Source organism: Bos indicus, chromosome 4, assembly GCF_029378745.1.
Source record: "Bos indicus isolate NIAB-ARS_2022 breed Sahiwal x Tharparkar chromosome 4, NIAB-ARS_B.indTharparkar_mat_pri_1.0, whole genome shotgun sequence".
Taxonomy (NCBI): Eukaryota; Metazoa; Chordata; class Mammalia; order Artiodactyla; family Bovidae; genus Bos; species Bos indicus.
This window is the reverse complement of record NC_091763.1, coordinates 83106601-83129585: the sequence shown is the minus strand read 5'-3', so window position 1 is coordinate 83129585 and position 22985 is coordinate 83106601. Positions and strand designations below refer to the sequence as shown.

The 22985-nt window shown below is 38.2% G+C and overlaps 1 protein-coding gene across 1 annotated transcript; it reads right to left on the bottom strand.

Annotated features, from left to right (window-relative positions):
- Positions 1 to 851: 851 nt before the first annotated feature.
- Positions 852 to 9036, bottom strand: LSM8 (LSM8 homolog, U6 small nuclear RNA associated). Its single transcript, XM_019959458.2, has 4 exons — positions 8885 to 9036; positions 7663 to 7703; positions 4355 to 4482; positions 852 to 1766 (listed from the first exon to the last, which is right to left on the bottom strand). The coding sequence occupies exons 1-4, from the start codon at positions 8913 to 8915 to the stop codon at positions 1676 to 1678; spliced, it is 291 nt and encodes a 96-aa protein (XP_019815017.2). The 5' UTR covers positions 8916 to 9036; the 3' UTR covers positions 852 to 1675.
- Positions 9037 to 22985: the final 13949 nt, after the last annotated feature.

Below are 22985 nucleotides of genomic sequence, written 5' to 3'. Positions count from 1 at the left end.
CTTTGCATTGTTTTCATTTTATAACTAAATTGATTATAAAACCTTATACTACAAAAGCCAAATATCTATGGATAGCCAATACTACCTAACCTTCCTCTAATCCTCCCAGAGACAGCCCTGAACATCAGAACATCAACCAAGTTATTCTGGGTATTGGTGCTTCATGACCAAGGGAGAAAACTATCTAACAGTTCTCTCCTTACAGGTCTTGGTTTTGTGAAAATGTGAAGATATTTTCCTCTGGAAAATGTTTTATTTGTGAACCAAAAGAACTACCATATTTATTAAGTAGGGATTTCAATATTACAAAATAAATACAATAAAATCCACCTCTGAACTCTGAAAGGATCCATTCCAGAAACCCTTTCCAGAATTTATACAAATCAGTCACCATCTCTTCCTATTGAGCCTGTATTTTTCATTTTGAGCCAAGGGTCAATAACTGTGGCCTACAGGCCAAATCCAGCTTGCCACCTGTTATCGTAAATAAAGTTCTGTTGAAACATTGGAACACAGCTACAACTATCATCTATTATGTATTATCTTTGGCTATCTTCATGCTGTAACAACAAACTTAAGTAACTGTGACAGAGACCATATGGCCCTCAAAGCTTAAAATATTACCTGCATCTTAACAAAAAAGGCTTGGCAACTTCTATTTTAAATACTTTCATTAAAAAGAAACTACTGAAATTTTGAATTACAAAAAAATAAATACTTTTCTATTCTTACCACAAAGTTATGCACTTTGGCCTACATATGTCTTGAGAATTTTTGCAGACTAGCTTAGGTATCTAAACACCACTTATAGCTCTGTTTCTAGGGATCCTTTAAAAAGTATACACAACCAGTTGAGCAAAGAAGGAACATTTATCAATTTAATTGACTCACTCCAAGAATCAACCAAAGAATAGGCCTGACAAGCTTGGAGAAAACATGTTTACATCTTTTTTAAATAGGTTTACGGAACTAGGGAGTCATGAAAAGCTGTTGATAATAATAGCAAGCACTGCCTCAAAATGTATTTACTCACATTTATAAATAACAAAAAATTTCCTTTAATACTAGAAATTCCCCAATTCTCAAAAGGTAAGATGGTTTTTAAGACTATATGGAATAAATTTTTGTCAGGTAATATACACAACTGTGTTAGCATTTTTCCTTTTCTCAATCAAATACACTTTTATCCACATTTCTAAAGTGCTACAGAGCAACCAGCAGGGCAGTGTGATAAACAGGGATGGTTCAGATAGCTGCACAAGACAAGATTTACCTTTCCATGACTTAAAAAACCAGGGAAAAAAATATGTACCCTTCACTATTGATTTGTATGTTTAATTTATATAGTACATGAATTTCTCTTTTCAACTAATTTTCCATAAATATTAAAATAGTAGAATATCTTTTCTAAAAGTTCTCAAAATAATCATTAGATTTCTTTACTATTAATATTTAATAAAAAAATAAAAACCAAGCTACCAAGTGTATTATTTAGCCCAAAAAAAAGTTTTTTTCAAGAAAATGTAGAAATATTTTAATTTACATATCATATTACAATGAATCAACATGGAGTCAAAATCCACAATTACACATTCCTAAAAATTCTGACCATCAATCTCAGAATAATCAGTTTCTGTACAAAGATTTACAGCTGTCTGAAATATGTAGTTTTTCCTCAGTGTGCTACAGAGTTCAAAGGTTCTGCTCGAATATTCCCCAAATCAAGTGCAGAATCTGTCTCTTCATCAATTTCTCCAATGACTGCACTGTTAAGGAAAAAAAAAAATCAGAACAATCTCATTTCTGACAAACTGAGAGGAGATAATAAAGAGAACTACTAGTTAAGTGAAAAAACATTTTCATATTTAAGTCACAAAACTCAAATTGAAGGCAACACTGTTACAGGAATGAAGATTAAAGGATGAACTGCATAGTGTGACTGGTCTTTAAAGGAAAGTCACAAGTCTTTAAAGGAAAAAAAAAAAACCACATATGGGATAGATAATGGTATAAAACCCCAGAGTTTCAATCCTGATTTTCACTGAATCCAGGGACTATTGGAGAAGGGGATAACAGAGGATGAGATGGCTAGATGGCATCAACGACTCGATGGACATGAGTTTGAGCAAGTTCCAGGAGTTGGTGATGGACAGGGAAGCCTGGCATGCTGCAGTTCACGCAGTCGCAAAGAGTCAGACACGACTGAGTGACTGAACTGAACTGAAGGACTATTCTGGGAATGGGCGAGGTGCGGTGGGGTTGGGGGAGGATCAAAAATCTAAATCACTACTAAATAAGCAAATAAAAGTGTCTATTATTTGAGTAACTTCAATGAACTAAATCCATCAATATAATATCTATTAGTTTCCCTTTCATGGTTCTCAATCTACTCAGTGTAAACCCAACAATAAAAAGAAGTGCAATTCTTGCACACAAAGATGACAAAACAGATATTTAGGTATCTAACAAATGATTTTTGATATGAATGACTTGTGACTGACTAGGGTTAAAAGTCAGCAAATTTTTTCCTTGATTCAACACTAACGTAATACGTATAACATTAATTTCATAATGCCATGCTAGGTAACCAATATCTCTAGCTGGATATAGGTATTGTTACATTCAGACCAGGGGACATGTTTGAAACATTATTCCATAAGAGACTGGTTGTTCAAATTTGTCTGGCTTTCCTGAAAGTAAGTTCTACAGATAAATATGTTACACAGAATTTGCCTGATTTTGCTTGAAACTATATAAAGTCTTCAGTTCTTTAATAAATGAGAAATACCAAACTGTAGAAGAATATGTTCAGTTTCCTCAATATGAAACAAATCAAGACCTCAGTTCCATCTTTAAAAATCTAGTGTCATTTAAAATCCTTATGGAGAGTACAGTGCTGAAAAATGTTTTAAAACCAGTTCTCCAAGGAAAAGGGGTAGGCTGATTCGCAGTGTTGACTGATAGCCATAGTGCAAAATAATCCTACTACAACCAATTTTAAGCTACCAACAAGATGTCAATCAATCAGCTTGCAAAATTTTCCAAAATATAAAAATCTGCTTTGGTGAGCAGTATAAGATGGCTCTAGCGTATCACTGGGTCTACAACAATGTTTTAAATTTTTTAAAAATGAACTTCAAAAAGAAAATTTTTAAAAATTAAAATAAGAGAAATCATCTTAAACTCAATTATTATGCAGAGTCCCAATACAATCAGTGTGTTCTGGTCAGGAGACCTGGGCTCTACCTGCCATTCTTTACAGCTCACTTCACCTAAATATTATCTCTATTGGATTATTTTATAAACCTCTGGTTTTGATTAAAGATCAAATAATTTATCCATCTAAAGGTGATTTTCTTCCATATTCTACTTGTCCAACAAAGTAATCTGAGATGCTAATATATCTTTCGCTGCCTTCCAGCCATTTTAATTTTAAACAGTACTCACTAGTAAAGTGATTCAACAATCTTCCACTCTCTATAACTGTACAAATACAGCAGCTTCTAGCCACATGTGACTATTAAAATTAAGTACAATTAAGTAAAACCTAAAATTCATTTCTTCAGTCACACCAGCTACTTTTCAAGTACCCAGTGGCCACACACTTGGTTAGTACCTACTACAGTGGACAATGCAGATATACAACAGATATGTAACAATCCATCATCCCCTAAAACTGTACTGGACAGTATTGCTCTACACTGTTGCACTTTTCTTATACTGTCACCACTACAATATATCTATCTTCTCAAACTGCCATTATCAGTGTCACAAGTTAACAGAGGCCACGACATAAACATGGGACAGCTTAAGTGTGCCAATTACACTAACAATTAAAAGAAAAAATGGATAAATTCAGCTATGTTATAAAGCATTATTTAAAACTGTTCACACAAGAGATTTCAAAGACATTTTCAAACTCTAGCCCGGAGGTGTATTTATGTTCCTCTGAAATTAGGGATATTTTGGAAAAACATTTTAAGAACCTCCTCCAGTGAAGTATCCAGTGTTAAGACAGGGCTCTTTCTGGACCCTATTCAGGCTATTTAACTATGAGAAATATGGACAAATCTCAGTAGATAGAAACCTCTTCTCCATACAGCAAAGCAGTGCATCTATTGTATATTGCTGTGTGTTAGTCTCTCAGTAGTGTCCAGTTCTTTGCGACCCCATGGGCTGTAGCCCACCAGGCTCCTCTATCCATGGAATTCTCCAGGCAAGAATACTGGAGTGGGTTCCCATTTCCTTCTCCAGGGGATCTTCCTGACTCTGGGATTGAACCCAGGTTTCCTGCATTGCAGGTAGATGCTTTTACAGTCTGAGCTACTTGCCTTAAAAAAGACATTTTACTTACACATTGTCGCCTCTTACGATGTATAACCCTAGTACCACTTGTTCTACTCCCTGTGAAGAGCTGAACACTCGTTCATGGCTTTCATCCAGTATCAAATTAATGGTCTGGTCAAAACCTTTCAGTGTTCCCTGTAAAGAAAATATTCAAGAGAAAAAAGACAAATTATCTGAATGTGTAAATTCAACCACACCATTTTAGCTGCCAGGTATTCCAATAGGAGGACCTATTTTAAATATACATACAAGTTTACTATAAAATATCTCTTTATGACCAAGAGTACTCTTGGCACAAAACTTACCTCTTGGTTTTTTAAGGGGAAGGGGGGCACCAAGCTTCTGCTAGTGCTCAGAGCTGTTGAGAATTACAAAGGACCCCATGTACTAGTTTACTTCCAAGGAAGTAGTATAAAACTTCAGGCTGTCCAGAAGCGAATATTCTAAAGATACAAACTAAAACAAGGAAAACTTAAGGGAAATACTCCTATACACAACAGCTATAGTAATGTAACAGTATCACACATGTTACATGCCAGTAAACATGCTACACACATTATCTCAACCAATCTCTACCCTTTGTAGTAGATATTATATGTATTAGCAGAGCTAGAATCCAAACCATGAAAGGCTAGCTTCAAAGCCAGACCACTGAACTTCTACATTACACTACTATGAACAAACAAATATAATTTACCACTTTTCAGAGATTCAAATCAATCCCATAAACATACACAAGCTTCAACTGGTAGTAGTAATAGCTAAGGCTAGATGAGAACTCAGTACTTGCCAAAGTGTTCTATGGGCTGCATATGGATTTACTTATTTAATCCCCCTAATAACACAATAACAGTAGACACAAATATGATCACAACAACTGGAAAGTTCTACAACTTGAAGGAAATAGAGTTTTACAGAAGAATCATGGCTCCTAATAAAGGAAGACATGGGCATATTACAACATAGTATCTCATGCTATTTCAGTTTCTGAAGAACATCAACTTATACTGATGGCTTTGGTTGGTTAAATCTCTTATTACAGTTTCATGTTTTAAAACTCAAAATATGTAAAATTAGACCAAGATAAAGAGAAAATGTTAACTTAAAATTTGGAAAAGAAGCAAAATGTGGAGTATTTACTATACTAAACTAGTTAGCAAATAGTTATTACCACACTCATACATAGCTTCTTGGCTTCATCTTACAAGTAACTATTTAATCAAGTTTCAATGGACAGAGGAGTCTGGTAGACTACAATTCACGGGGTTGCAAAGAATTGGACACAACTGAGTAGACACACACGTTCTATCAAGTGGGCTATCCCGGTGGCTCAGCATCAAAGAATTTGCCTGCCAATGCAGTATATGTGGGTTCAATTCCTGGGTTGGGGAGATCCCCTGGAGAAGGAAATGGCAGCTCACTCCAGTATTCTTGCCGGGAAATCCCATGGACAGAGGAGCCTGGTGGGCTACAGTCCATGGGGTCAAAAAGAGTCGGACATAACTTAGCAACTCAACAAATTCTATTAAGTGAACTATGTGTCAAAGGAATACAGAACTGCTGAACTTTAGTTCTCAAAATGTTCTTTTTAAATGGCTTTCTTTCTATAAAGTTAAAACAAGTTTCCAATTTATCATCTATCCTGTAAAAAAAAAAATTTTAACTAGAGTATTCCACAAACTAAAAACCTATTTACAAATATTTCTTAATAGCGATAGGCTTCTCAAAGATGAGATTAACATATTTCAAACTCTCTTAATTTGACAAAATACAATGTGAGGTACCTTAAAAAAATAAACAAAACCATGACAGCTCTATTGATTAAGATGGAAGCAAGACCACTAGCCTTAGGCTTTGGAGTCAAATCCAGTTTAAATCCCAGTTTGGTTCTGCCACATACATTCATATGACTTTGGGAAAGTGACTCTTTTTCTGATCCAGGTACTTAGCTTAGAATGCAGGGCTAATTCTTCTTCACAGAGTTGTACTAGTATTAAGTGATATAACACATGTGACATGCGTGGTACATGACATATGTTTAATAAATGGCAAAGTCTGACACTTGGTAATTGCCACTTAAGGATCCACTGAGAAAAATCCCAAGGATTAAAAAGAAAACAAAAACAGCAATTGCAGAGTGGGAAGATAGAAGAACAAATTCTATGAATTATATAAGACAATAAAGTTTAGCAGCCTTAAAACTTTTTTGAAAGTTAACAATCATGAATATAAATGAAATTAAGCAGCCAAAAATCATGGAATAAAATCCAAGACTTTCCTGGAATTAAAATGGGATACAGTGATAAAAGGAAAAATGAGATGAATAAACTTAGATATTCATCATAATTTATTCTACAGAAGCACAAGATACTACAACCTAAGAATATCTGAAGATTAACACTGTACATGTCTTAAATGTTCATTTTATAGAGGTAGTACCTAAATCTTTAAAAAAAGTTTCCATGAAGCACACACACACAATTAAAAAAAAAAAACTGTATGATTCATGTAGTAGATGTCAGAGCACTGAATGGGGAAGGAAATAAAAGATGAAGGAAGATAAATACAAAATATAGACAGATATCTGCAGACTAGACCAGAAGTTCTCTGAGGGCAGATTCTGTTATTCATCCCAGCTTCCAGAAGAAGCCTTGTATGTAACTTACAGTCAATGTTTATTAATGAAAAAAAAACAAAAACGGATTGGCAGCTATTTATCAAAGAGATAAAGAGTTGAATCATAAGAAAACTGCAATGCAGGTGTACTCTGATGCCTAGGCACTGAAGATCAGATTTTATTTTTATTTTTATTTATTTTTTTTTTATTTTATTTAATTTTTTTTATTTTTTTATTTTTTTATTTTATTTATTTTATTTTATTTTATTTATTTTATTTTATTTATTTTTATTTTATTTATTTTTTTATTTATTTTTATTTATTTTTTATTTTTATTTTATTTTTATTTTATTTTTATTTATGTACAAATTTTATTGTACATAAAAATTTACAACCAATAAGCCTAAAAGAGTGGGCTTCCCAGTTGGCACCACAGTCAAGAATCCACCTGCCAATGCAAGAGACGCAGGAGATCCGGGTTTGATCTCTGAGTTGGGACAATCCTCTGGAGTAGGATTGTCAACCTACTGTTGCCACTGGAGTGGCAACCCACTCCAGTATTCTTGCCTGGAAAAGTTCATGGACAGAGGAGCCTGGCGGGCTACACTTCATGAGGTCACAAAAAAGTCTGGGACAACTGAGCATTGCAGGCATTAAAGCCTAAAAGAAAGCAGAGAATGAATACGCCAAATACTTACCACAATCATTCTCCCATCAGAAGTAATGACAGCAACAGTTCCTGACAACTGAATCAAGGAAAGCATTTCTGAGGGAATGCAAACTGAAAACTTAAAATCTGGTAAGGAAATGGTTTAAATTACTAGGAAAAAAGGTGACAGAATTAAAATACAACTATTTAACACAGCCACATTTACAACATAAAACTGTATGTTCTTAATTCTCTGTGACAACTACACAATCTAAAAAAAGGAAAAATAGAAAAAGAACATCCTTTTTATGAGATCAGTGTATTCTATCTTAAAACAGCTGGGATGTTTGGTACTCATTTTTAATGGGGGAATATTGCAAATATGAAAACTGCGCAAGATATTTTTCCTTTTCTTAATCCTGTTTCTTCATCTCTGAAACGAAAATTGGATCAGTGCTAAACTATTCCATGTCAAATGATTTAATGTACGTTAAGACACTGTCTTCCAGGACCTGCCTTCTGGAATTCAAAAGAAACTATAATCAATGTCAGAAGTACCAATAATGCTTGCATCATTTAAAAAGAAAAAGCTTTAGCATTCCACTTTTGTCCCAAATTTGTACATGAGAGCACAACGTAATGTTTCTGTCCCGAGACTTTAAAATGGTGCATACAGTACTATTACAGGGGCTTTTTAAAGTTATTTGCCCCATAAGGCGAACTATTACAACAGCAAGCATTAGTTTAATTCCATCAACAATAAAGTTGAGATTTCAACTGGTAAAGGGGCAGATATTCAATTTTTGCATTATCTGTAAAGTTTTTGCTATCCTCGAAGACTGAGCAAAGCCTATGAATAAAACAAACACATAGATTTACGAGTCCACCGCCGCAGCTGGTAAAACTGTTTATCTTATTCCCAAACGTGAACGTATAGGCCCGAGGGAAATGGAAAGGGTGAATCAATAATTGATTTCTAGAGACACGGAAAAGTTCGGAATAATCATGTCGGTTTTGCTCGGTTTTTCTCTCAAGTTAAAAGACGCCTTGGGCCCGCAGGAGCTGCGAGTTCCAGTCCCGGGGGTGAGCCTGATGGGTCTCAGATCCTTAATCTCTGTATCCCCACCCCGGGCCCCAAGCCCGTCAGTGGCCCGGTGCCCCAACCTTCCGCCGATCCCGAACGCTGGCTTTTCCAGCACTGGTCCACTCCGGGCAGACGTGGGCCTCACCAAGGCCTTTGCTAATGCCCGCGGCAGCCGGCTGAAGGATACGGTTGATGTAGTTCTCCAAGGCGGACGTCATGATACGCGACCTGGCAACTGGAAACACAACAGCCGCGGCGACCAGATGAGCTAGAAAGGACCGCCAGGAAACAGCAACCTCTCCAGCAGACTGGCGGCAGCAAATACCGCGAGAACTACCGCAGGGCGGCTCCACGAATCAGAGACTGATAGAAACCGGCCAAGCATTCCCGAGATGCAAAGCGACGACGACCTTAATGCGCGTGTGCAGTATGTTTCTGCAGTGTTTCTTGCGGGTGGTATTGGAAGCCGGAGAGAACTAAAGAGAGTGGGCAGTGGAAGAAAGAAAGAAGCTCCCTGAAGATGGGGAGAAGGTGGGCGAGCGCGTTTCATAGCTGAATGGAAGGCTTTAATGGCAGAAGTTACTAGGGGGAAATGTTGAGAGAAGATGGGGACGGCAGGAGAAAACCGAATAAGGTGTTGTTGTCACAAGTGAAGTAGAGAGATGAGTGCTGTTCTGGTATGAAGTGTAGACGCTGGGATGTGGAATCCCTAATTTTGTGCTACAGAGGCCGAAAATTAACCTTTTAGAAGCTAAACGACCCCGGACAAAGTTCCACAAGTTGTAACTGTATGGTACATACATCTGGAGAGGTCAATAGTTAAAAGCATGTTCGCAGTTTGCATTTACTTCTAAAAGTGCTGCTTCGTGTTCACCTGCAACTGTCAAACATTGCTAATCATTGTTAATGGGCTATGCCCCAATACAAATGTTTTTGTTGTTAAAAAAAAAAAAAAATGCTGCATCGAGGCGGCGTTGTCACTCATTTATTTTGTCGCTCGTTCGTGTCCGAGTCTTTGCGACCCCCTGGACTGTAGCCTACCACGGTCCTCCGTCCATGGGATTTTCCAGGCAAGAGTTCTGGAATGGGTTGCCGTTTCCTTCTCCAGAGGATCTTCCGGACCCAGGGATGAAAACCAGGTTTCCCACATTGTAGGCAGACTCGACCGTCTGAGCTACCAGGGACTGAATCCAAATGGTAGAATGTGAGTCTCCCTTAGGAAACAGTCTTTTACCCCACCACAAAGTCTCCCTCCCCTCAGGTTATAAAATCAGTTACTTTTAAAAGGCTGGCAGGTCCGCTGCTTATTCCTGGAAAGGACTGATTCTGGAAGAGCTTGCTAAATAAGCAGCAGACTGGATTCTAGTCCTGCTGTGCTAATGAAATTGTGTATCCTTGCACAAGTGACATCAGCTCATCTGGGCCGCAGTTTCCTTAAATTCTACCCCATTTATCATTTTGGATATTTATGTGTGTTACTACAAAACATATTTATTTTACTGTGGTATTTAGATTCAAAGGACTTGAAGTTAGAAAAAAAAAAATCCATGTACAAAATACCAGAGTTATTTTTCCTTTGTACAAAATTGCCTTATGATGTCAGTTAGGGGTGCTGTTTCTTTTTTTTCCTCCCGCCCATCTCCCTCACCATCCCACCCCTCTAGGTTGATACAGAGCACATATTTGAGTTTCCTGAGACATAAAGCAAATTCCCTGTTGGCTGTCTATTTTACATATGGTAATGTAAGTTTACATGTTACTCTCTTCATACATCTCACCCTCTCCTCCCCTCTCCCCATGTCCATAAGTCTATTCTCTATGTCTGTTTTTCCATTGCTGCCCTGCAAATAAATTCTTCAGTACCTTGTTTCTAGATTCTGTATATGTGCATTAGTATATGATATGTATCTTTTTCTGACTTACTTCCCTCTGTGTAATAGGGTCTAGGTTCATCCACCTCATTAGCACTGACTCAAATGTGTTCCTTTTATGGCTGAATAATATTCCATAGTGTATATGTACCACAATTTTATCCATTCATCTGTCAATGGACATCTAGGTTGCTTCCATGTTCTAGCTATAGTAAATAGTGCTGCAATGAACAATGGTATATATGTGTCTTTTTCAATTTTGGTTTCCTCAGGGTATATGCCTGGGAGTGGGATTGCTGGGTCATATGGTGGTTTTATTCCTAGTTTTTTAAGGCCACTATCTTCCATAGTGGCTATATCAATTTACATTCCCACTAACAAACAGTGCAAGAGCGTTCCCTTTTCTCCACACCCTCTCCAACACTTATTGTTTGTAGACTTTTTGATGATGGCCATTCTGACCAGTGTGAAGTGATAGCTCATTGTAGTTTTGATTTGTATTTCTATAATAATGAGTGGTGTTGGGCATCTTTTCATGTGTTTGTTAGCCATCTGTATGTTTTCTTTGGAGAAATGTCTGTTTAGGTCTTTTTCCCACTTTCTGATTAGATTGATTGTTTTTCTGGCAATGAGTTGTATGAGCTGCTTGTATATTTTGGAAATTAATCCTTTGTCATTTGTTTCGTTTGCTATTTTCTCCCATTCTGAGGGTTGTCTTTTCACCTTGCTTCTGTTTTCCTTTGCTGAGCAAAAGCTTTTAATTTTAATCAGGTCCCACTTGTTACTTTTGTTTTTATTTCCATTACTCTAGGAGGTTGGTCATAGAGGATCTTGCTTTGATCTATGTCATCTAGTGTTCTGCCATGTTTTCCTCTAAGAGGTTTATAGTTTCTGGTCTTACATTTAGGTCTTTAATTCATTTTGAGTTTGTCTTTGTGTAGTGTTAGGAAGTGTAATTTCATTCTATTACATGTAGTTGTCCAATTTTCCCAGCACTATTTATTGAAGAGGCTGCTTTGCCCTATTGTATATTCTTGCCTCCTTTGTCAAAAATAAGGTACCCATAGGTGCAAGGGTTTATTTCTGGGGTTTCTGTCTTGTTCCACTGGTCTATATTTATGTTTTTGTGCTGGTACCATACTGTCTTGATGACTGTAGCTTTGTAGTATACTTTGAAGTCAGGATGGTTGATTCCTCCAGCTCCATTCTTTTTTCTCAAGACTATCTTTAGCTATTCAGGGTCTTTTGTGTTTCCATATGAATTGTGAAATTTTTTGTTCTAGTTCTGTGAAAAATGCCATTGGTAATTTGATAGGGATCATACTGAATTTGTAGATTGTGTTTGGTAGTATATAGTCATTTTCACAGGTGTGCTGTTTCTTAACTGAAGAAGGTTTAAAAACTCTTGCAATGTCAGCAGTTTTCTTCTGAAAAGCATCTGTTTTCATTACAGCGTACTTACAAAATTACCTACAGATCATTCCCAAATGTTTAGTATTTTATATACTGAAACTTACTTTGGCCTGTTTGAACCACATGTAGTCAGGAATTAGGTGGTGTATGTCCCAGTTTTTTGTTTGTTTGAGGGGATGGTGGTGGTGGTAGTGGTGGTAAATGCAAGTGCAATATCTTCCGTAAATTAAAAGAAAAATGAAGCTATCATGTGATGTGCAGGTGTTAGATACTGAACTAAAAGAAAACCAAAGTACTATCTAGTGATAAATGTAGTATCATTAGTAAGGAGTTTTTAAAAAGTATTGTGCTAAGTTTGAGCAAACTCCCGGAGATAGTGAAGGCCAGAGAAGCCTGGCATGCTGCAGTCCATGGGGTCCTACAGGACTGAGTGACTGAACGACAGCAGCAAATTTTACTAAGTATTTAAAATGGATAACCCATGTAGTGTTTCATCTCTTAGAGTGTATTTATATGTGACAATGTTTATTAACATTGTATAGTAACTTACAGAACTAATTTCGTCATAAACTACATACCTAAACTACAAGTTCAGTCTCCAAGTTGTATCCGACTCCCTGTCCATGGGATTCTCCAGGCAAGGATACTGGAGTGCGTTGCCATGCCCTTCTCCAGGGGATCTTCCTGACCCAGGGGTCAATCCCATGTCTTTTACATCTCCTGTTTTGGCAGGTGGTTTCTTTACCAAGGGGCACAATGAAATTTTGAACTTAAATAAAATATCTCAAAGTGCTACTCATTTGAATGGAACTCTGTCACTGTTAAAACATCAAAGTATGCTGGAATGCTTTTTATTTTACTAAAAGCACTCGTTTTAGTCCATTAGTTCTGAATTCAAACTTGGAGCAGAAAGCTTTTTCTTTTATATTTAGTTCAGTTAAGATTGGCTCAATATTTTATCTCAACCCATTCATGAATCTGTCTCTCACTAGTAATCCAACTACATGTATCTAGAACTGCAATGAAGATTTACCAAGAATAGGGCAGAAAAGAAATGGGAAAGGGTAGAAAGGAGTTTGCTAGATATCTGAATTTCCTGAACTTACTTTCCATTAGTAGAAATCAAAGTATATAAAATTAGTCTCTCTCTGGTTAATTCCCTTGAGAGGCAGGACATAACTCATTTCCCTTTGTATCCTGTTCTCTTTCATTAACCCAAAGAATCAGACTCGTGGTAGATTCTGAGGAAACTGAATTTGAATGGTTCATAGGAAAAAAATGACAATAATGGAAAATTAAAATATTACTTTTAATCTAATATTATGTAGCTTTTATTTATATCAATTTGTATTCCTACAAGTTCCGAAAGTGTCAACCAATTAGCAATGTATATTAAATAGATCTTTCTAGGATTTTCCAAGGCCGAAAAGGACATAAATAAACCCTGATTTCTCCTTACAAAGAAACTCCTGAATAGGTACAGAGCTTTAATTATAAGCATGAAATAATTAGTGTATGGAAAAATAATACATATCCCAAATTATAAAGAAAGATAATTGATGTGAAAACATTAGTTCATTTAATAGTGTAAATTACAAAGTGTTTTTCATATATTATGGGTTTTTTCCTTTTAAGTATTAGAGCAGGCATTTTTTATGCCATTTTTTAAGATTTGGCAAGAATTACATTGAACTAACTTGCTACTTGAGAAGGAGTATAGGGTTTTGATTAAGAACACTACCTCAGGAGCTAGCCTGTTTGGATTTGGATCCAGTGAGGCTCTGAGTGGATTACTTAACCTTCTTACCTCAGTTTTCTTATCTGTAAAATGGAGAAATGATGGTACTTACTTTATCAAATTGTTGGCGGATTAAAAGTAATTCTTGTAAAACCTGAGATGTAATAAGCACTCTATTAATGTCAGTTCTTATTGCTCATGGACATAGATTATGTCACAGGTAACCCTTTACTCAGTCCCAGGGCTTGTACTACTAAAGTATTTTGCTCACTGTCTCTTTTTTTCTGATTGGACAAATAGAGCAGTATGCATTTTAATTGATTCAGGAAGAAGAAGGTGGATATGTGTTAGAATCTTGGACTATTTTATGAAAAAGCCAAGAGTTAAGTTGTAGCTTGAGGAAAAGTACAGATGCACTTTAGGAAAATTAACCTGACTTTCATTATTTAGTGGAGGTAGAAAGTGAGGATTAGAAGACTAGCAAGACTCCAGATGTGAGTTTCTGATTTGTAGCAGCAGGAGTAGAAAGGCCGAAAACATGTGATTCAAAGATAATGGTTAAGACAGGCAGAGAGGCAGCCAGCAAATCAAGAGCAGCATAATGATAGTGTTGGTGAATTGGAAGAATGGCAAGAGTAGGGAGACCCAGGAAAAGACAGGGCTGCTTGTAAATAAAGTAGAGGGGGGGCCAAGTTGTAGACCTGTGTAGGTGTGACACACACTGCACCAGCCAGTGGTGAGGTCACCGAACATACTGGGTACACCAGCTGTGGCATGCACTTAATCCTAAAGATCTGGAGAGCCAGTCTATCTCAGGAGGCCCACTGTGTCATTTATAGATTATTGTGTGTTGTTGTTCAGTCGCTAAGTTGTGTCTGACTCTGCGACCCCATGGACTATAGACTCTCAGGCTCCTCTGTTCATGGGGTTTTCCAGGCAAGAATACTGGCGTCGGTTGTCATTTCCTTCTCCAAAGGATCTTCAATAATGCATATTAATAAATGCTTAAAGATACTTTTATGAATTATTTAAATTATTTATATTTTGGAAATTTGAAATGGTAAAATAAAACATTTTGGCTACAGTGTGGCATGTACATTCCTGAAAATCCTCACATTCAAAAAAAAAAAAAAGCTCACTTAAAATAACAGACCTTAAGAAAAAAATGGGTCTGGGAAAGACCACTCAAACTGAACAACTGAACTAGAGCAGTGGTTCTCAAATTTTGCTGCTCATTGAAAACACATGGGGAATATTTGAAAACTACTAATGCCCTGGCTTCCACCCCCAGACATTCTAATTAAATGATATGAGGGGAGAGCCTAGGCATCTGGATTCTTAAAGGTCCACAAGTGATGGTAACAGGAAGCGAAGTTTGAGAACCAGTGGACAGCATTAACAGAGACAATAACAGTCCAAACAAGAACACATTTAAAAGGACATGATATGTGAAATTCCTTACAAGTAAAGAAATGCTAGGGCTTCCCAAGTGGCGCTAGTGATAAAGAACCCTCCTGCCAATGCAGGAGATGCAAGAGACAGCAAGTTCATCCCTGGGTTGGGAAGATCCTGTGGAGGAGGGCATGGTAACCCACTCCAATGTTCTTGCCAGGAGAATCCCATGGACAGAGGAGCCTGAGAGTCTATAGTCCATGGGGTCGCAGAGTCAGACACAACTTAGCGACTGAACAACAGAGGACAGAGGCAGTCTATGGTCAGTTGGATTGCAAAGAGTTGAACATGACTGAAGCAACTGAGCATGCATGCAATGAGATGCTATAGTAACTTAGAGAGCTGTACCTTTAAAAAAAGTTGGAGGTGTCTTGACAAACGACAGTTTATGGAAGAGAGACACTGCTAAGTGATGAAGCAAGGGCAGAAGAGCATCGCCCTCAGAAGTTGCAGACTTTGCACAAAATTAGAGATGCCAGAGACAGATGGCTCTGACCTGTTGTCTGTTGTTGCTTTTGTGCAGATCTAGGAGAAATGCAAAATAAGCACTATCAAAATGGAGTACATGGCTGAGCTAAGCTGAGGGGACAGCGGGATGCCAGAGTGAAAAAGTGTTATTTGGGTACCATGTTCTTCCAGGCCAGGAGTAATCCATCAGTCAGCCATGTGACTTTTAGCTGTTGGTTCTTGGTAGCATGGGACATTAAAGTGCTAGGAAAAATTACCTGGATACCAACCTGCTTTCTGCACTATTCTAACATCACTCCCCTATTTAACAATCTCATGTGAGCTGATTTATACCACACAAAACAGTGTTCTAGGACAGCAGACTATTACTATTCCACTGCATATCTGGTCTTTGACTTTGGTTAACCTGCCCATATTTTACTAATCTCCTGTGGCTGGGGCTGTGTGCTCAGTCGCTTTACTCATGTCTGACTCTTTAGACCATAGCCTGCCACACTCCTCTGTTCATGGAATTTTCCAAGCAAAAATACTGGAATGGGCTGCCATTTCCTTCTCCAGGGGATCTTCCCAATGCAGGGATCAAACCCACATGTTCTGTATTGCAGGCAGATTCTTTACCACTGAGCCACCAGGCAGGTTGGTCTTATGCCTCCTCTGACCTTGGCCTGAGAGCGTGCTTGATTCATACAACTTGGGGTAACTTGATTTAAATAGCAAGTCAAGAGTGCCACTAATCTAAATGGAGCACCCAGACTTGCGCCTTTTCAATATCCTTTGTTTGTGTGTGTAAACAACTATTTTTGTGTAATCACTATTGCAAGGCGGATTAAGGAACATTCTTTTAAGCTGAGTGCTTACCTTTTTGTAATTTTTGCTTGTCTTTTAAATATAACTGTCTTTAGCAGCTTGGATTGCAGTACAGATAAAATTATCCTATCTTTTCACTGTGATTTTAGCATGATGGACTTGAAAAATGATGTTGATGGCAGAAACTACTTGACTTACATCTGCGATCTTCAACCTAAACTTGCTTCTGATGTTATAATCCACACTGAAAGCATAGATTGATTTAGATTTGTTGCAGACATAATGTTGTGAGAGAGATCAAAGCTAATTCATTGATATACTGAGGTTAGCCTATGAGGTATGAATAATGTGAGAAAGTATAGAAAGATAAATGGAGTGGTGAAAGGAAGAAAGTGTAGTTGCTGAGTCATGTCCAACTCTTTGGGACCCCATGGACTGTAGCCCACCAGGTTCTTAGCCTATGAGGTATGAATAATGTGAGAAAGTATAGAAAGATAAATGGAGTGGTGAAAGGAAGAAAGTGTAGTTGCTGAGTCATGTCCAACTCTTTGGGACCCCATGGACTGTAGCCCACCAGGTTCATCTGTCCTTGGAATTCTCTAGGCAAAAACACTGGAGTGGATTACCATTCCCTTCTCCAGGGGATCTTCCCAATCCAATGATTGAACCTGGGTCTCCCACATTGTAGGCAGATTCTTTACCCTCTGAGCCACAAGGGAGAGCTCTTAAAAATGGAGTGGTAGCATGAAGCATATAAGAACTGTCTTGACAAAACCAAGTTACCTTGAGTCACTAATGGAAAGCAAATGCCTAAAATTACATTAAAATATGTATGGAGTTAAAAGAAAAAGTCAAAGCTTTACCTTACTATTGGATTGGTCAAAAAGTTAATTTGGGTTTTTCTGCAAGATGCTTTTCTGGAAAATTTTTCATTTTATAAGTTTTGCTGGAGTTTGATTTTTTACCTATAATTGCTCTCCAACCTCTGCTGCCTTTTTTTCCCCAAAACCATGCATTTAGACTTTAAGAGCTAGAAGGAAATCTAGGAATTTCCAAGTTCACTTCTGTCTCTTGGTGGATAGGAAACTGAGTCCCAGAGAGGCTGAGAGTCTCTGAGGGTCACATAGCAGAGCCAACAGTGAACGCCTTCTTGATTCTAGTTCAGTACTCTTTACAGTAATTAGAAATAAAGTAATTTTTACTCACAAGACAAAATTTGAGTCTGTACCTACAGATGATCAGCAGCACGTCCATGGATATATCACTGTGTGCCCTTGTAAGGTAGACTTTTTCAAAGATCAGAAGGAATTGATATCCAAGAATAAACAAAGGCAGCTCAACATTTTTCAGATGTCAATCCCACTGGGAAGAGTAGAAGAAGCAGATATGCAGAGTACATCATGAAAAACGCTGGACTGGAAGAAGCACAAGCTGGAATCAAGATTGCCAGGAGAAATATCAATAACCTCAGATATGCAGATGACACCACCCTTATGGCAGAAAGTGAAGAGGAACTCAAAAGCCTTTTGATGAAAGTGAAAGTGGAGAGTGAAAAAGTTGGCTTAAAGCTCAACATTCAGAAAACGAAGATCATGGCATCCGGTCCCATCACTTCATGGGAAATAGATAGGGAAACAGTGGAAACAGTGTCAGACTTTATTTTTCTGGGCTCCAAAATCACTACAGATGGCGACTGCAGCCATGAAATTAAAAGACGCTTCCTCCTTGGAAGGAAAGTTATGACCAACATAGATAGCATGTTCAAAAGCACAGACGTTACTTTGCCAACAAAGGTTCATCTAGTCAAGGCTATGGTTTTTCCTGTGGTCATGTATGGATGTGAAAGTTGGACTGTGAAGAAGGCTGAGTGCCGAAGAATTGATGCTTTTGAACTGTGGTGTTGGAGAAGACTCTTGAGAGTCCCTTGGACTGCAAGGAGATCCAAGGAATCCATTCTGAAGGAGATCAGCCCTGGGATTTCTTTGGAAGGAATGATGCTAAAGCTGAAACTCCAGTACTTTGGCCACCTCATGCGAAGAGTTGACTCATTGGAAAAGATTCTGATTCTGGGAGGGGTTGGGGGCAGGAGGAGAAGGGGACGACAGAGGATGAGATGGCTGGATGGCATCACTGACTCGATGGACGTGAGTCTGGGTGAACTCCGGGAGTTGGTGATGGACAGGGAGGCCTGGCGTCCTGCGATTCATGGGGTCGCAAAGAGTCGGACATGACTGAGTGACTGATCTGGTCTGATTGTGGTAGGCAGAATAATGCATGCCCCCCTACCCACCCAGGGATGTCCTGGAACCTGTGACTACTACCTTATATGGCAAAAATGGGTTTTTCTAATGTAGTTATTATTAAGGATGTTTGGTGCAGAGAATATTCTGAATTATCTGAGTGGGCCTGACTCGAATCACTTGAATCCTTAAAATTGGAAGAGGGAGGCAAGAGAGTGGGTCTGAGAGTCCTACATGAGATCTGGTTCTGCTGCTGGTGGCTTTGAAGTTGGAGAAGAAGGAGGCAGCTGGGAGCCAAGGACTGTGCTGGTTTCTTGCTGAGAACAGCCCTTAGTGTTCAGCCAGAAAGAAAACAAGTATCTTGGTTCCAGGAAGAGAAGCATACCTGATTCTGCCCAAAAAACAAGTAAACAGGAAATGCATTCTCCTTTAGAGCCTCCAGAAAGGAAGACATTCTGCTAACACCTTGGATTTTAGTCCAGTCAGACCCATACCAGACTTCTGACCTTACAGTGTTTAAAGTGATAAAGTTTTTTTGTTGAAGCCATGAAATTTGAGGTAATTTGTTATGGCAGCAATAAAAAATTAATGGAGATGCACAACCACTTAATTTATTATCTTTGTGGATTTTGACTAAAGAAACTCATTGAGAAAAGTAACTGTACTATCAGATAGAAGGAGAATTGGAGCATATTTGACCCTTTATAAACAATGTAAGTACTATTGCTCATGACCATCTTTCTCTGAGGCACAGAGTCCTTCTAAATTCTAAGCCTCTCCCCAGAATTTTTAGGTGTAAGCATTGGTTTCTTCAACCTAGATTGCCATTTACTTCATGTATGTTTCTTACTCATTATACTGGTGTTATAAGGTTTAGGCTCTACTGCCAGGGCAAGGAGGAGTGGTATGTGTTCAACCTTCACTGAAATCTTAAATCTTGATGAATTACTCCATTGTATTCTTCTTAGCCTCCATCTCACTTACGAAGGTGTCTGTGGTTCTGCTGGTTTCTATTCTGGATTTTATCTTCTTCAAAGTCATTTTGTTAGTAAATGACAAAGCCAGTTTTTGAACCTAAGTGGTCAAGCACTGCACTGCAATCTTAACACTGTCGTCCCAGAGATATGCCCAATAGAATGACAAAATAAAGACCGTGATGTAAACAAGAGGTCATGTGAAGTTACTGGCCCAGATGTGGGCACTGTGAGTTTTCCTTCAGATTCTTGTTGAGGACTATTACAAAGAGGCAAATTCAACAATTTTAAATATTTTATTCAGTAATAAATGCCTCTGGTACATTTATTTTTCTTCAGTAGTAGGCATCTGCATTGTTAATGTTAAACATCTCTAACCAGCCCACAGACCAAATTTTTTTAGAAAGTTTTGTTGGAACACAGTCACACGTGTTAGTGTATGTGTTATGTATGCTGGCTGCTTTGGGATGACAATGGGTGGCTGTGACAGAAACCATATGGTCCACAAAATAATGAGTATCTGGCTCTTAACAGAAAATTTGCAGACCTCTGTTCTCTAATTTCAGCAAATGAGATTTCTAAATATCCATATTACCATTTATATCCATATTGCCAAATTGTCTCTACAAAGTTGGCACACTCATTCTCCCATCAGGGAAGTAAGCTAATTCATCATCCTGGTCAGCCTCAGATATGACCCTAATGCCCATTTTGACCAGCTTTGAGATATGATCCCTCCATTTTTCTGAATTTAACAATTCACATCATGAATAACAAACAAACCAAAACTCAGATATAAGACTTCAGAAGAATGTCTGTGGTGTCTCCTCCCTCTCTCCCTTTCTTCCTATTGTTAAATTGTCACTCTGGAATCAGAGAAATGTTTTCCAAGTCATTACCCCATGTGATAACTCCTGTAATGGGATTTTTTCATGCCTAAGAATAATGATAGAAAATAATGATCTGCTTTTTAACATATGCATCAGAAATTCAATTAAAAACCACAGACATGTCATAGCACAGTGGATTAAAAGAAATTCTAAGCATACAGTTGTTTTGGAAAGCAGAAGGTAGTAATTCAAATGAAAAACAACCATTTTTAAGGGGTATTTATCTTTGTTTTCCAGCTGTTCAACAGCAGAGCTCTCATTTCTTGAGAATTTCCTACTTTGTGAGTTTGAGTGGGACATATAACTCATTATATCAGTGCCTTTTTTTTTTTTTTGGCTGTTTCTTATAACAAGAGAGACCTAGACTCAGGTTTATGACTACCTGACCTAAGGAGAACACCCTCTTGTGGTCATACACCTTCAGCAAGAGCAAATTCATAAAGGAGCCATGCGTTGATGTTCCTGGTGGCATCCAGAGCATGTGGTCACACCAGCAGTATTTTGATGTGCAAGCCCGAGTCTGTATTGTTTTGCAGTGCTGTCCACAGGGTACTAACCCAGCTTTGCTATGTGTTTGGGACATGCTACATGGTTATGTAACTTCTGGATCTTGTCCTCCAGCCTGTCCCACAGTTATGTGAGTTCCTGCATATCCATCAGTTACTTCCCTTCCTACTTGAATCAGCTCAAGTTGGTTTCTGGTGTCAAGTTGGCAACTAGGAATTCTGAATCCAGAAACTTCTGGAAGTGTTGTGTTAGAAGTGGTCTACAATGATCTTCAAACACTTTAAAAAAAAGTTTAAACCAAAACCTCATTATACAACGGAGAAGGCAATGGCACCCCACTCCAGTACTCTTGCTTGGAAAATCCCATGGATGGAGGAGCCTGGTAGGCTGCAGTCCATGGGGTCGCTAAGAGTCGGACATGACTGAGTGACTTCACTTTCACTTTTCACTTTCATGCATTGGAGAAGGAAGTAGCAACCCACTCCAGTGTTCTTGCCTGGAGAATCCCAGGGATGGGGGAGCCTGGTGGGCTGCCATCTATGGGGTCGCACAGAGTCAGACACGACTGAAGCGAGTTAGCAGCACCAGCAGCATTATACAAACTTACTTTAAAATCCTAAGTTTTTGCATTATAAATTTATTAATTATAAAGGATATAATTCCTGTCACATAGTATTTTGTTTGTGTTTTAAAAGATTTATTCTTTTAAACCTTGGAGTTGCAGATTTAAAGTTTTTACCAAAACCCACGCTTATAAAACGCATCAACTGATTTTATTTTCACTTAAAAAAAAAAATGTTACCATGCATTCCGTGAAAACTGTTGGAAAGTTAATCTATCATGAGCTCTGAAAATCCATGCACATCTTTTCTGGATGTGCTGTGAATGTGAGGTCTTGGTCACTTTTTTTTTTTAACCTGAGCTAATTGTACACCCTGTTCAGCTCAACTTCTAGGAAGGTAGTATATAATAACCATTTTTAATTCTTTCAAAACTGTTTCAGTGTGCACCGGTCACTTGGAGTTGTTGATATGTGCTTCTCTGAGGGCTTTTTTTTTTTTTTTTTTTTTTTAACGTATGTGTGGCAGGTTGGAAATGCTGGGGAATTAATACCCCCAGAAAGTAGTCTTCAGTCAGTGACTGTCAAGAAGGGTTTGTAGATACCAGTCATCAACCAGGTGGGATACTTCAGATGATTATCTCCAGTCACTCAATGTCTTAGCCAGCGTATACTGCACTTTTCACTGCCTGCCTTCCTTGTAATGCTTCTCACTCCAGTACTGGCTTCCCCCAATAAACTAACTGCACTGGAATTCTTGCCTCAGGGTCTACCTTTGGGGCAACACAGACTAAGCTAGATGTCATGAATACTTCCTTTCAACAAGACCTATATCTTATCTGAGTTTGAGGATCAGTTCAGTTCAGTTCAGTTTAGTCATTCAGTTGTCTCTCACTCTTTGAGACCCCATTTAAATAGCAAGCACCACTCCAGGCCTCCCTGTCCATCAACAACTCCCAGAGCTTGTGCCATCCAACCATCTCATCCTCTGTTGATCCCTTCTCCTCCTGCTTTCAATCTTTCCCAGCATCAGGGTATTTTCCAATGAGTCAGTTCTTCTCATCAGTTGGCCAAAGTATTGGAGCTTCAGTATCAGTCCTTCCAATGAATATTCAGGACTATTCCTTTAGAATTGACTGGTTGGATCTCCCTGCAGTCCAAGAGACTCTCAAGAGTCTTCTCCAAAACCACAGTTCAAGAGCATCAATTCTTTGGCACTCAGCTTTTTTATAGTCCAACTCTCATATCCATACATGACTACTGGAAAAACCATAGCTTTGACTAGATGGACCTTTGTTGACAAAGTAATGCCTCTGCTTTTTAAGATGCTGTCTAGGTTGGTCTTAGCTTTTTTCCCAAGGAGAGAGCA

Coding starts and splice junctions, on each gene's coding strand:
- LSM8 (XM_019959458.2), bottom strand. CDS start 8,915: ATGACGTCCGCCTTGGAGAACTACATCAACC. Junction 7,704..8,884: donor CTTGGAGAACTACATCAACC/GTATCCTTCAGC, acceptor TTCAGTTGTCAG/GAACTGTTGCTGTCATTACT. Junction 4,483..7,662: donor CTGATGGGAGAATGATTGTG/GTAAGTATTTGG, acceptor TTTTCTTTACAG/GGAACACTGAAAGGTTTTGA.